The sequence below is a fragment of the Microcaecilia unicolor genome, chromosome 8, assembly GCF_901765095.1.
Source record: "Microcaecilia unicolor chromosome 8, aMicUni1.1, whole genome shotgun sequence".
NCBI lineage: Eukaryota > Metazoa > Chordata > Amphibia > Gymnophiona > Siphonopidae > Microcaecilia > Microcaecilia unicolor.
The window spans coordinates 191806000-191820766 of record NC_044038.1 but is presented as its reverse complement, the minus strand read 5'-3'; the positions used below and the strand labels follow the sequence as shown (position 1 = coordinate 191820766).

General features: G+C 48.4%; 1 protein-coding gene across 3 annotated transcripts in view; it reads left to right on the top strand.

Moving 5' to 3' along the window:
• C8H20orf96 (chromosome 8 C20orf96 homolog) overlaps positions 1-14767 on the top strand; it is a 292892-nt gene that overhangs the window by 27211 nt on the left and 250914 nt on the right. For 2 of the 3 annotated variants that reach the window (XM_030212700.1, XM_030212697.1), the window contains exons 2-3: positions 6946-7111; positions 7394-7515. In XM_030212700.1, coding sequence (XP_030068560.1) covers positions 6946-7111; positions 7394-7515 — 288 coding nt within the window. Of the gene's footprint in view, positions 1-6945; positions 7192-7393; positions 7516-14767 lie in introns of those variants that run through there. The other variant, XM_030212698.1, reaches the window with a different exon arrangement.

Here is a 14767-nt window from a genome sequence, read left to right as displayed (position 1 = left end):
AAGCGAAAACCAGGAATAGAACTTGGCAAAAGCAGGAACCAAGAAAGGGATCTGGGAGTCATCGCTGATAGGACATTGAAATCTTCAGCTCAATGTGCTGCTGTGGCGGCTAAGAAGGCGAACAGAATGTTGAGTATTATTAGAAAAGGGATGGAAAACTAGCATGAGGATGTTATAATGCCGTTATATTGCTCCATGGTGCGACCGCACCTGGAGTATTGTGCTCAGTTCTGGTCACCTCATCTCAAAAAAGATATAAAGGAATTGGAGAAGGTGCAGAGAAGGGTGATAAAAGGGATGGGACAACTACCCTATGAGGTTAAGACGGCTAGGACTCTTTAGCCTGGAGAAAAGGCGGCTGAGGGGTGATATGATAGAGGTTTACAAAATAATGAGTGGGGTAGAGCGGACAGATGTGAAGCGTTTGTTTTCACTTTCTAACTAACAATAATAGAACCAGGGGACACAAGATGAAACTAGAATGTGGTAGGTTTAAAACAAATCAGAGAAAGTTTTTCTTTACTCAGCGTGTAGTTAGACTCTGGAACTCATTGCCAGAGAAGGTAGTGATGGCAGCTGGCCTTGCTGAGTTTAAAGGGGGTCTGGACCGATTCCTGAAGGAAAAGCCCATTGATCATTATTAAATTTGGGTTTCTTGCCAGGTTCTTTGGGCCTGGATTGGCCGCTGTTGGAGACAGAGTGCTGGGCTTGATGGACCTTTGATCTTTTCCCAGCGTGTCGGTGCTTATGTACTTATGTACAAAGGGAGGACTCTCATACGGGCCACAAGGCCGAACTGGAACCCACTCAAACCAGAGGGAGGGGAAAAGAAACAAAATGGAATCTCTTGAGCAAGTACTACTCAAGCACACACACACTGCACTAAACAGAGCCACAAACAAGAGGTCAAAAGACCCAACACATAGGCCCAAAGAAACTAAAGGAGAAAGGATAACCTCACTTAGACTCACATGGTAGAAGCCACAAGTAAAATATAAGAAAACCACACAGGGAGGCAGCTCAGGCTGTGCTAGAACCACATCTATAAACGAATAGTCCTAACCAAGACAAATAGAAATCACACAGAGAGGCAGCTCAAGGCTGAGCTAGTAGTCATAGCTAAACAGAAGAACCACCCACTCAAACACAAACAGAACCAAACAGAGAGGAAGCTCAGGGCTGTGCTAGTAGACACAGCTAAACAAGAAAAGACCACTCGTGCCACACAGAGAGGCCGCTCACAGCAGCACTAGTAGTCACAGCTAAACAGAAGAGCAACCCACTCAAACAGAAACCTCACAGAGCGGACGCTCAGGGCTGTGCTAGTACATAGGTATTGCCATACTGGGAAAGACCAAAGGTCCATCGAGCCCAGCATTCTGTTTCCAACAGTGGCCAATCCAGATCACAAATACCCAGCAAGATCCCAAAAACGTACAAAACATTTTATACTGCTTATCCCAGAAATTGTGGATTTTCCCCAAGTCCATTTAATAACGGTCTATGGACTTTTCCTTTAGGAAGCCGTCCAAACCTTTTTTAAACTCCGCTAAGCTAACTGCCTTTACCACATTCTCTGGCAACAAATTCCAGAGTTTAGTTACACGTTGAGTGAAGAAAACTTTTCTCCGATTCGTTTTACATTTACTATATTGTAGCTTCATCGCATGCTCCTTAGTCCTAGTATTTTTGGAAAGTGTGAACAGAGGCTTCACATCTACCCGTTCAACTCCACTCATTATTTTATAGACCTCTATCATATCTCCCCTCAGCCGCCTTGTCTCCAAGCTGAAGAGCCCTAGCCGCTTTAGCCTTTCCTCATAGGGAAGTTGTCCCATCCCCTTTATCATTTTCGTCGCCCTTCTCTGCACCTTTTCTAATTCCACTATATGTTTTTTGAGATGCGGCGACCAGAATTGAACACAATATTTGAGGTACGGTCACACCATGGAGCAATACAAAGGCATTATAACATCCTCATTTTTGTTTTCCATTCCTTTTCTAATAATACCTAACATTCTATTTGCTTTCTTAGCTGCAGCAGCACACTGAGCAGAAGGTTTCAACGTATCATCAACGATGACACCTAGATCCCTTTCTTGGGATCGTGCCACACGGAGAGACTGCTCAAGGTTGCGCTAATAGTCGCAGCAAAACAGAAGAGCAACCCACTCAAATTCAAACAGAAACCTCACAGAGAGGACTCAAACAGAAAGCACACAGGGGAAACTCAAGACAAGGCCACACAAAGGAACACTCACGGCTGTGCCACACGGCACTCAAGGATAAGGGGAAACCACTCATAGGAACACTCTAGGCTGTACCATACAGCACTCAGGGAAGCCACTCATAGGAAACCTCTAGGCTGTACCATATAGCACTCACGGGTAAAGGGAAGCCACTCATAGGAATACACAAGGATGTGCCACGCTGCACTCAGGGGTAAAGGGGAGCCACTCATAGGAATACACAAGGCTATACCACACGACACTCGAGGGTAAAGGGAAGCCACTCATAGGAATACACAAGGCTGAGCTCAGGGATAAAGGGAAACCACTCATAGGAATACACAATGCTGTGCCACAGAGGCAAATAACAGACACTAGAGACAAAGGAAAAAGCAATCAAAAGGGAAGGCTGCCTTTACATACACAAGTCAAATAAGGAGCAGTGCTCCCAAGAACCAGTGAACAAACACAGCAGACAAAGAGTTAAATCAGGCCAAAGGGAAGGGCAGCTTCTAATACACAAGTTAGAAAGAAGCAGTGCACATCAGAACCAAATAACAAACACTGCAGACAAAGGGTAACAGCAAACAAAAGGAAAAACCAACAAAGAATGTTCTTACCAGAACTCAGCCAGCGCACAGCTGGGTAGGGAAAGGAAAGGCAGGCAGAGAGAGAAGCTGACACAGCTGCACAGCAGTGAAGTAATCAGGAGCGATGCTAGCTTCTACAGACTCTCAAGTACTACACACGCTCAGAAACAGTGCAGGCAGAGCTTGAAAACAAAGCTAACTGAAAAGTAGTGCCTTCAGGTACAAACAAGAACCACACAAACAGAGAAACAGAACAGGGCTTTGCATAGTCAAAGCAACAGGAAAGTAATCCTTACAGGTTCAAATCAGAACCACATACACAGGGCTCAGGGCTGTTAACAAGAAGACCAGTTTCCTCAGAATCAGACAACAAGAAAAGAGAAAATAGACCTTTTTGCAAAGGCAACGCAGGAAAGCTCCCTGGGTCCTTATAAAGGGAGTAGGCTGATGATGTCACGAGAAGGAAATGAAGCAGAAGCAGGGACACCAAAGCGAGGCTTGGCTAACAGGAAGAACAACAGCAGGAAAAAGGCAGACTGGAGAGATCACAGAGCTAGATACAGAGAAACAGTAGGTCTGGACATAAGGGCACGGCCACAACCGTGACAGCTGGTCTTCCTCTATTCTTCATTAAAATGTCTCCAACCCATTCAATCCACTGCTGTTAAGTTGCTTCATAACGCCCATAAATTTGATCATGTTATCCCTCTTTTACAGCTAGAACACTGGTTGTTAGTATATTTTTGGGTTATTTACAAGCTCATACTTCACGTTTATAAAGGACTATTGCCATCTGCCCCCGACTATATTTCAAGATTGCTCATACCACACCACCCCCCTCGATCATTGCGTTCCTCACAGCAGCACCTTTAACACCTTCCCTCACCCTCTGTAATACAATTGGATATTATCTGAGCCACTTCCTTTGCATACATCAGTCCCCAACTCTGGAATACTTTACCATCGACTCTGAAACTTGAACCTTCTATTTTACTTTCAAAAGACTAGTAATGCCAAGCTTTCCCACCATAATTACTGTAGTACTCTTATCTCTCCTTTTATTCCCCTTTTCTTTTTCTCCTTTCCCTACTTTTATGCTTGTTTGAGCTTTTATTGTAAATCACCAAGCTGCCACTGGTGATTGGCAGTATATCAAGTGTAATAAAATAAATAATTTCTCCTTTCTTTTCCTGTGTTCAAGGAAGTCTCTGGTGATAAACAACAGCATTGATTGGCTCGTCTGAATGTTAGGTGGGCATTGTTAAAGTACTTGTGAAGGACAGAGGCATTTTGCAGGTCTGATCATGTGTGCTGTTCAGTGGTCCTAACAAGGATGTATCGGCATCTAAGGCCTCCATTGTAAGGTGGATCAAAGAAGCAATTGCCACTGCCTGTCTGTTTAAGGGATGCTTGGTGCTGCTGTCCGTCTTCAATGCTTAATCCACAAGGGGTGTAGCATCTTCTTGATTGGAGGACAGTTTAATTCTGCCCCAGGATATTTATAGAGCAGCAGTTTGGTCCTCTTTGCATTCTTTTGTGAAGCACCGGTCAACGTGGGACTCAGCCTTTGGGGCCAGACCAGTCTCAGTGGATCCCACCCTTGAAGGTACTGCTTTGGTACTTCCCAAGCATCTTAACCGGTCTGGGTGGCTGCTAAGGAAGGAGAAGTTAGAACTTACCTGCTAATTTCCTTTCCTTTACGTCCTCCAGACTGGTCAAGAACCTGTCCGGTGTCTAGAAGAAAGCAGGAACAAAAGGAGGGTTGAAGCACAAAACACAAAGAACACTAAGGGCTGTCAAGCATGGGATAATTGAGAGTCCTTTATTGATGAACCCGACACAAGCTGTGTTTCGGGGCAACCAATTTGATATGGACTTTTAAAAATAATCCAAAATGTATTATGACTCAGTAAATTAAAACCGAAGCTTCTCTGTCTCATAATATATGAGAGACAAAAGCTCAGCTCAGTAGATCTACATCCCTAAAATGGTGCCAAAAGAAGAAAAGCAAGAACATGGACTGGGACTTGCAGTTTGGGTGTTCGCTGAAACCTTTTCTTGATATACTGGTTTTACAATGTATCTTATTTTGTTAGGTTGTTCTATGGTGTTCAGTTCTTTTAGACTGTTATTAGGGTTGTTCAAGTAGTTACCAAAAAAAAAAAAGATGCAATACAGAGGAACAGTATGGAGTAACCTTGGGCTGATGGCAAAGGGAAGGGGCTCTATTTTCTTTTCGTGTGCTTTGTTAGTTGAAATATTGGCTGGTTTGGAACTGCATAGTGTTGTTATACAGTTCTCTTAGTTGGTGTTCCCAGTCTCCATATGCTGATAGGTATGCATAATCCAACCGTCTTGACCAGTCTGGAGGTCCTAAAAAAACATAGTAACATAGTAGATGACGGCAGAAAAAGACCTGCATGGTCCATCCAGTCTGCCCAACAATATAAACTCATATGTGCTACTTTTTGTGTATACCTTACCTTGATTTGTATCTGTCATTTTCAGGGCACAGACTGTATATAAAAGGAAAGAAAATTAGCAGCTAAGACCTAATTTTTTCCTTTTCTGTTAACCCCCCCCCCCCCCCCCCCCCCCAAAAAAAAAAAAAACAACAACAACTTAAGATAAGGTTATGGAGCTGGAAGAATCAGAAGAAATATGGAAAAATATTTCTTTCTACAGAGTATGGTGGATGTCTTGAATTGTGCAGTCAGAACCGTGAGTGAATGCCAGTGTAAGACAGATACTGAGGGCAGTGATAAGGCTGAGGGAGAGCAATGACTGACATAGAGTATAGTCTGTAATAACCCAAAACAAAGGGGGCAGCTGAGCAGACCTAGTGGGGCCATTTCTGTTACATTTTAGGAGCTTTTCACATCAGAGCCTTAGTTTGGTTATGATTTGATAACTTGATATACTGCTTAATATAACAAGGTTTTAAAATAGTTTACAAAACACAATCTGCAAAAAAATATACAATAACATAATAAAACAAAAAACAATAAAAGTACAACATAATATATTAGTCTCTTCTCATCACATCTGAGGGAGAACTGTGCTGGCCGTATAAACTTGTTTAGTCTCGCAGGGTTTGTGTCCTCTGCAGAGGCTGGGTTTAACCCCAGATAAGGGTGAGATTTGCTCATTTACTTGCAGAGTTAGGTGCTTAGATATATGGGTTTGAAAACATGCCACCGTTGAGCAACTATGGGAGAGGGGAGGGATGGAAGGAAGAGAAATGCATAAATTAAATTTTCAGATATACCTACTTACTTTCCAGAGCTGATGAGTTATGTACACGAAAGGGATCAGATATACAGGTATTTTGTATTATATAAGTTTAGGTGGATTGTCAGACAGAAACTACACAAATGTTTAGCTCTGAAAATGTGTCTTAAGTTACTTGAGTATAAATACAGAAAATGTCCAGTTAGCCCATCCAGTCTACGCAGTGATTCTTGCCTTGCTGCCAAGGACCTATCCCAACTGCCAGGCCAGCCAGCCCTACTATTTACAAGGTATATATCCCCTTTTCTCATATTTTTTCCTCTCCTCCATCATAGACATATGAAGAGACACAGTCTCTAATTTTGTTCACAGGCAGCACAGCTTGTGTAATAGTCTGAATAATTAGCAATGCAAACATAACTGATGACAGACATTTGACCCTTAGAACCTGTGGCCTTTTCTGGATAGTATCCACGCCACCCTCAACTTGCTGATTGGAGCTAGGTTTATTTACATGATTGTAAATTTAACAGTTGTCAAAAATAATTAACATATCAATGTAACTTGCTGCTGGGTGACTTGGTAAAACTCTTTACCTAGGTCATAAGAGTATTTTCAGTGGTTCAAGAATTGTGAAAAAAAAGGTCACAGATGGCATTGTGTTTTAGAGCAAATTTTAAGAATATGCAGCAACTGAGAAAGCTGGTGATATCATTTCCACCAAGAGAGGACTTAGTCACTGTATCTGTCTGGACTGATTAGAGGGAGGACAGGGTGAAATAACTCTTGACTGAGAAAGGATGGAGAGAGTATGTGGAGATGAAGGCTTGGTGGAGGTGGAGGAGATAAAATGCAGTGAAAAGTCTCTTATCAATGTGCTTTACTATAAAATTTAGGATTACAGCCGCTGGCAGAGGACAGAAGTTGAAGAACCAAAGTCTGTGATCCAGAAACCATTTTTACCAACAATTGAAAAACTTCTGCATTCTACAAGCACCTCAGAGATAGAGAAAAGAAGAAAGAAAGTGCTCAATAGCCTCCAAAAGGAGAAGGACCCAAAAGGTGCACAGAAATGTCATTTCCAGTTGAGATGATGGCAGACAGAAAACCTGCAGCAACTTCTGCAGGAACCCCATTAACCGGTACTCTTACTCCATTCCACATGGTCTCCTCACAACCTTGTCTGCACTTTTGTTCTTAGTCCGCCCGCAGAGCTGAAAGTGTTGTTTCCAGTGTTTGTATACTAATCTTTTTGCTATGTCTATCTGAGAGTGCACTATGCTGAAAAGCCAATATGTGGTAAACATTTTCTGTACTGGGTTTTAGTTTTCCCCTTCTTTTCAGGTCTTTCTTACCCTAGACCAGTCCTTACTCTGGGAACTTGTGTGCAGGATAACACTAACCAGAAGACCACAGAGAGGGTTGAAGACTTCACACAGCAAGAGAATAACTGCAGGATCCTACAGGTATTTCTGACTCTGTCTGCACATTAAAGGCAATTTTCAGACTTTCTGCATTGGGACAAAGCTTGCAGGTCTTTTCTGCTAGTGGACTTCACACCAGTTTTCAAAGAGAAAATACATACAGTTTGCTAAGCCTTCATAAAAAAACACCTCTTCCTCTCTCCCCCCCTCTCTTAAGTACAACTAAAGGAGACAGAGAACAAATGGTTATGATTCCTATCTTATATAGGGCACTTTGAAGCCTGTTGCTCCTCAGTAAGCTCTGTCCCAGCAGCAACTACTTGCTAATTTGGCTGATTGGCCTGATAGCACTCCTGGGGCCTTGTTGGAGAACTAGGCACCTAGTGGAGTGAGGACAGAGTGAGTGGGGACTCCCCCTTTCCTTCTGCCTGAATCTATCCCTGAAGCTCAGGATGATACATGGAAGAGTCCAGATCCCTTCAACACTCACTAGAGTTTGTGAGCTGTTACCTCTGCTATGGTGCAGGGCTCTCTGCTGTCTGGTGTGAGGCTGGTGGTTCCAACCTTTCCCTCTCCCATCCAGAGCTTTGATCAGAGTTTTTAGGAAGCGGTGCCTTAAAAAAAGAAAAAGAAAAACCAGCAGCACTGAAGAGAAAGTAGGGGGGGAGGGGCTCAAGGCTGGTTGGACTGAGGGGCTCTTAGGATGCCATTCATCTTCACCAGTAGTGCTGAACAGGTTGCTTTGGGAGTGATGCATGCCAGACTGGTAAAGGGATTGGGTGGGAGGGCAAAGCCACATCGGGCCTCATGATGGCCTCCTCTGAGCATATGGAGCACTGTACCAGGTGCAGAAGCCATTGGAACAGTTCAGGGCAATGTGGTTCTTGCTCCACAGATTCAGACTTCAGCAAGGAGCCACAGTTTGCAGCAGGGAGGCAATGGAGTTTGGGCTGTGGAGGGAATAATACAAAGAAACTAACAGATAAAAAAAAAAGTAGAAAACAAAACAGTTGGAATCTTTGTATACACCCACTGGGTCTGGGTATCTTTCATTGTTCCAAAAACCCCAAAATAACTGCAGCCACAAAACTGAATTTAGAACACTGGTACTTAGCTTGGAAAACCCAGCCCGATGAGACCCATTCCTCTGATTCCTCAAGATCAGTGACATGGGATAAATTTAACTGTGGCAAGCTTGATGAGCTTAGTACTCACTACGTACGGCTCTGTGACTGACTGCAAACTGAAATTCAAAATGGTGCCATTGGGCTGGATTTACTACGCTAAATATCACCGTTCTAATTTCAGTTTTGTGGCTGCAGTTATTTTGCTGAACCGATAGAATTAGCACATCTTTTAAATGAAGTTCTGTGATTTTTGCACTTATTGGTAAATGTGTTAGAAGCACAATATTAATTTCAAAAACAATAAGGGGGTTTTGGATCAATGAAAGATACCTATAACCAGTGGAAAGCCCAGGTATAATAAGTTGCTAATCTGAGCCTGGTTTCTGAGATACTTTTCCCCTTAAAGTAAAAACACCTGAATTTTCTTGGAGCATTCAGAGATTCCAACTGTTTAGTTCAGTAGAGGGAATCCCAGGAAATGTTTTGGATTATAGCGAACTTCCCATCTGGAAGAGCTGCCTTTCATGATCATGCAGGTGTTGGAGGTACTCAGTTTCTCCGAGGACAAGCAGGCTGCTTGTTCTCACGACTGGGTGACGTCTGCAGCAGCCCCCACCAACCGGAAGAAGCTTCGCGGGCGGTCCGCACGCAGGGCACGCCCACCGCGCATGCGCGGCCGTCTTCCCGCCCGTGCGTGACCGTTCCCGCCAGTCTTTTCTTTTCCGCGCCTGGAGAGAGTCGTGCGTCTGCCGCTCTCTCTTAGCCCCGGAAAACCGTCGCGTTGTTTGCGAATTCGTTTATTTTTTGTTTCTGTTGCCGCGCGCTCCAGTTTTTTCCTTTTTCATTTAAAAAAAAAAAAAAAAGAGAGCACGTGCTTTATTTTCCCTCGTTTTCTAGCGGGGGCGTCGCGTTGCGGCCTTGTGGCCGCGCGGTCGATTATTTTTCGAGGTGTGATTTACCGCCACCATCGACGACTTTAACTTCGCCGACGCGATTTTTCCGTCGATGTCCTCGAAGGTCCCGAGTGGATTTAAGAAGTGTGGTCGGTGCGGCCGGCCTATCTCGCAGACCGACACCCACGCTTGGTGCCTCCAGTGCCTCGGGCCGGAGCACAATATCAAGTCGTGTTCTTTGTGTCTTGGTCTCTGGAAACGGACTCAGGTTGCGAGGCAAGTTCTTCGGGACCGTCTTTTTGGAACTTGCGCCGGCCCCTCGACGTCGACCTCGACGGCATCGGTATCGACGGCCGGTTCTTCGGTACCGGTATCCGCGAAATCGACACCGATGGCATCGACCCCAGGAGTACAGGTCCCATCGGCCCACCGGCCCTCCGGTGATGGTAGGGGTGAGAGGCCGCGTGGGCAATCGGCCCCGGTCACTCCCTCTGCTCATGGCCCTCGGGACCGAACCCTGTCTGACCCGGCCCCTCGAGACCGAGGGGGATCGACATCCTCCTCCTCTGTTCCACCGGGCGCCGATGACGGGCACCGCAAAAAACAGAAAAAGCACCATCATCGGTTCCCATCGGTGCTCTCGGTGCCGGAGAGGAGTCGACACCGAAGCGTCCACGTTGAGAGGAGAGGTTCCCCTCAGTAGTTGAGGTACCGACGCGTCAGGGTCCCAGCACTTCGGTGCAGTCTCCTGGACCCGAGCAGCTTCCGGCACCGACGCCTCTACCGGCCCCCCCATCTTTCCCGACAGCGGGCCTGGACGAGTGCCTCCGAGCCATCCTTCCGGGGATCCTGGAAGGGCTGATGCGCCAGGCTGTGCCGGCGCCGGGGGTGCTTGTGCCCCCGGCGCCGTTGACTATGGCGCCGGCGAGCTCTAGCCAGGTGCCGAGGCCTTCGACACCGCCGCCGCTTGCGGCGCCGGTCTCGACCGCCACGCAGGTGGAGTCCCCATAGACGTCTATGGAGGGAGCTTCGTCCCCGCCGGCGCGGGAGTCCACCGCTCGATGACACCGAGGCCTCGGTGCCTCGACGTCGAGCCGGGCCCGGTTAAGGACTCAGCTACATGAGCTTATGTCCGATACCGAGGAAGAGGCCTCGTGGGGGGAAGAGGAGGACCCCAGATATTTCTCCTCAGAGGAGTCTGTGGGCCTTCCCTCTGACCCCACGCCTTCACCAGAGAGGAAGCTCTCGCCTCCTGAGAGCCTCTCCTTTGCCTCCTTTGTAAGGGACATGTCCATTTGCATTCCCTTCCCCGTGGTCTCTGTGGATGAGCCAAGGGCTGAGATGCTCGAGGTCCTCGACTATCCATCACCACCTAGAGAGTCCTCCATGGTGCCGTTGCACAATGTCCTCAAAGAGACACTGCTTCGGAACTGGATGAGACCTTTATCTAATCCCATCATCCCAAGAAAGCAGAGTCCCAGTACAGAATCCACTCGAACCCAGAGTTAATGCGGCCCCAATTGCCCCATGACTCGGCGGTTGTGGATTCTGCTCTCAAGAGGGCACGGAGTTCGAGGGATACTGCCTCGGCGCCCCCGGGGCGGGAGTCTCGCACTCTGGACTCGTTTGGGAGGAAGGCCTACCAATCTTCCATGCTCGTGACCCGCATCCAATCTTACCAGCTCTACACGAGCATCCACATGCGGAACACTGTGAAGCAACTGGCGGACCTGGTTGATAAGCTCCCGCCGGAGCAGTCCAGGCCTTATCAGGAGGTGGTCAGGCAGCTGAAGGCGTGCAGAAAGTTCCTGTCCAGGGGTATATATGACACCTGTGACGTGGCATCTCGTGCTGCGGCCCAAGGTATAGTGATGCGCAGGCTCTCATGGCTGCGTGCCTCTGACCCGGACAACCGCACCCAGCAGAGACTGGCTGACGTCCCTTGCCGGGGGGATAATATTTTTGGCGAGAAGGTCGAGCAGCTGGTGGACCAACTGCATCAGCGGGAAACCGCCCTCGACAAGCTCTCCCACCGGGCACCTTCAGCATCCACCTCAGCAGGTGGACGTTTTTCCCGGGCCCGGCAGGCTGCGCCCTACGCTTTTGCCAAGCGTAGGTACACCCAGCCGGCCCGAAGGCCTCGACAGGCACAGGGACAGCCCCAGCGCGCTCGTTCTCGTCAACAGCGTGCGCCTAAGCAGCCCCCTGCGCCTCCACAGCAAAAGCCGGGGACGGGCTTTTGACTGGATCCACGGGAACATAGCCGCCCTCAAAGTGTCCGTGCCGGACGATCTGCCGGTCGGAGGGAGGTTAAAATTTTTTCACCAAAGGTGGCCTCTCATAACCTCCGACCAGAGGGTTCTCCAAATAGTGCGGTGCGGATACGCCCTAAATTTGGCCTCCCTTCCACCAAATTGTCCTCCGGGAGCTCAATCCTTCAGCTCCAATCACAAGCAGGTACTTGCAGAGGAACTCTCCGCCCTTCTCAGCGCCAATGCGGTCGAGCCCGTACCACCCGGGCAGGAAGGGCATGGATTCTATTCCAGGTACTTCCTTGTGGAAAAGAAAACAGGGGGGATGCGCCCCATCCTAGACCTGAGAGGCCTGAACAAATTCCTGGTCAAAGAAAAGTTCAGGATGCTTTCCTTGGGCACCCTTCTGCCAATGATTCAGAAAAACGATTGGCTATGTTCCCTGGATTTAAAGGACGCATACACTCACATCCCGATACTGCCAGCTCACAGACAGTATCTCAGATTCCGCCTGGGCGCACGGCACTTTCAGTATTGTGTGCTGCCCTTTGGGCTCGCCTCTGCCCCATGGGTGTTTACAAAGTGCCTCGTGATGGTGGCGGCGTATCTACGCAAGCTGGGAGTGCACGTGTTCCCATATCTCGACGATTGGCTGGTCAAGAGCACCTCAGAGGCAGGAGCCCTCCGGTCCATGCAGTGCACTATTCAACTCCTGGAGCTGCTGGGGTTTGTGATAAATGACCCAAAGTCCCATCTCCAGCCAACCCAGTCTCTGGAATTCATAGGAGCTCTGCTGAATACCCAGACGGCTCAGGCCTTCCTTCCCGAAGCGAGGAACAACAATCTCCTGTCCCTGGCTTCGCAGACCAGAGCGTCTCAGCAGGTCACAGCTCGGCAGATGTTGAGACTTCTGGGTCATATGGCCTCCACAGTCCATGTGACTCCCATGGCTCGTCTTCACATGAGATCTGCTCAATGGACCCTAGCTTCCCAGTGGTTCCAAGCCACCGGGAATCTAGAGGATGTCATCCGACTCTCCACCAGTTGCCGCACTTCACTGCTCTGGTGGACCATTCGGACCAATTTGACCCTGGGACGTCCATTCCAAATTCCACCGCCCACGAAAGTGCTGACGACGGATGCATCTCGCCTGGGGTGGGGAGCTCATGTCGATGGGCTCCACACCCAGGGTCTGTGGTCCCTCCAGGAAAAGGATCTGCAGATCAACCTCCTGGAGCTCCGAGCGATCTGGAACGCACTGAAGGCTTTCAGGGATCGGCTGTCCTGCCAAATTATCCAAATTCGGACAGACAATCAGGTTGCAATGTATTACACCAACAAGCAGGGGGGCACCGGATCTCGCCCCTTGTGTCAGGAAGCCGTTGGGATGTGGCGTTGGGCTTGCCAGTTCGGCATGCTCCTCCAAGCCACATACCTGGCAGGTGTAAACAACAGTCTGGCCGACAGGCTGAGCAGAGTCATGCAATCGCACGAGTGGTCGCTCCATTCCAGAGTGGTACGCAAGATCTTCCGAGAGTGGGGCACCCCCTCGGTGGACCTTTTCGCCTCTCAAACCACAAGCTGCCTCTGTTCTGTTCCAGACTTCAGGCACACGGCAGGCTAGCGTCGGATGCCTTTCTCCTTCATTGGGGGACCGGCCTCCTGTATGCTTATCCTCCCATACCTTTGGTGGGTAAGACCTTACTGAAGCTCAAGCAAGACCACGGCACCATGATTCTGATCGCGCCCTTTTGGCCCCGTCAGATCTGGTTCCCTCTTCTTCTGGAGTTGTCCTCAGAAGAACCGTGGAGATTGGAGTGTTTTCCGACCCTCATTTCGCAGAACAACGGAGCGTTGCTGCACCCCAACCTTCAGTCTCTGGCTCTCACGGCCTGGATGTTGAGGGCGTAGACTTCGCTGCGTTGGGTCTGTCTGATGGTGTCTACCGTGTCTTGCTTGCCTCTAGGAAGGATTCCACTAAAAAGAGTTACTTTTTCAAGTGGAGGAGGTTTGTCGTTTGGTGTGAGAGCAAGGCCCTAGAACCTCGATCTTGCCCTGCACAGAACCTGCTTGAATACCTTCTGCACTTATCAGAGTCTGGCCTCAAGACCAACTCAGTAAGGAATCACCTTAGTGCGATTAGTGCTTACCATTATCGTGTGGAAGGTAAAGCCATCTCTGGAGAGCCTTTAGTCGTTCGATTCATGAGAGGCTTGCTTTTGTCAAAGCCCCCTATCAAGCCTCCTACAGTGTCATGGGATCTCAACGTCGTCCTCACCCAGCTGATGAAAACCTCCTTTTGAGCCACTGAATACCTGCCATCTGAAGTACTTGACCTGGAAGGTCATTTTCTTGGTGGCAGTTACTTCAGCTCGTAGGGTCAGTGAGCTTCAAGCCCTGGTAGCTCATGCTCCATATACCAAATTTCATCACAACAGAGTAGTGCTCCGCACCCACCCAAAGTTCCTGCCGAAGGTGGCGTCGGAGTTCCATCTTAACCAGTCAATTGTCTTGCCAACATTCTTCCCCAGGCCTCATACCCGCCCTGCTGAACGTCAGTTGCACACATTGGACTGCAAGAGAGCATTGGCCTTCTACTTGGAGCGGACACAGCCCCACAGACAGTCCGCCCAATTGTTTGTTTCTTTCGACCCTAACAGGCTAGGGGTCGCTGTCGGGAAACGCACCATCTCCAATTGGCTAGCAGATTGCATTTCCTTCACTTACGCCCAGGCTGGGCTGGCTCTTGAGGGTCATGTCACGGCTCATAGTGTTAGAGCCATGGCAGCGTCAGTGGCCCACTTGAAGTCAGCCACTATTGAAGAGATTTGCAAGGCTGCGACGTGGTCATCTGTCCACACATTCACATCACATTACTGCCTCCAGCAGGATACCCGACGCGACAGTCGGTTCGGGCAGTCGGTGCTGCAGAATCTGTTTGCGGTGTAAATCCAACTCCACCCTCCAGGACCCGAATTTATTCTGGTCAGGCTGCACTCTCAGTTAGTTGTTCTTCGTAGGT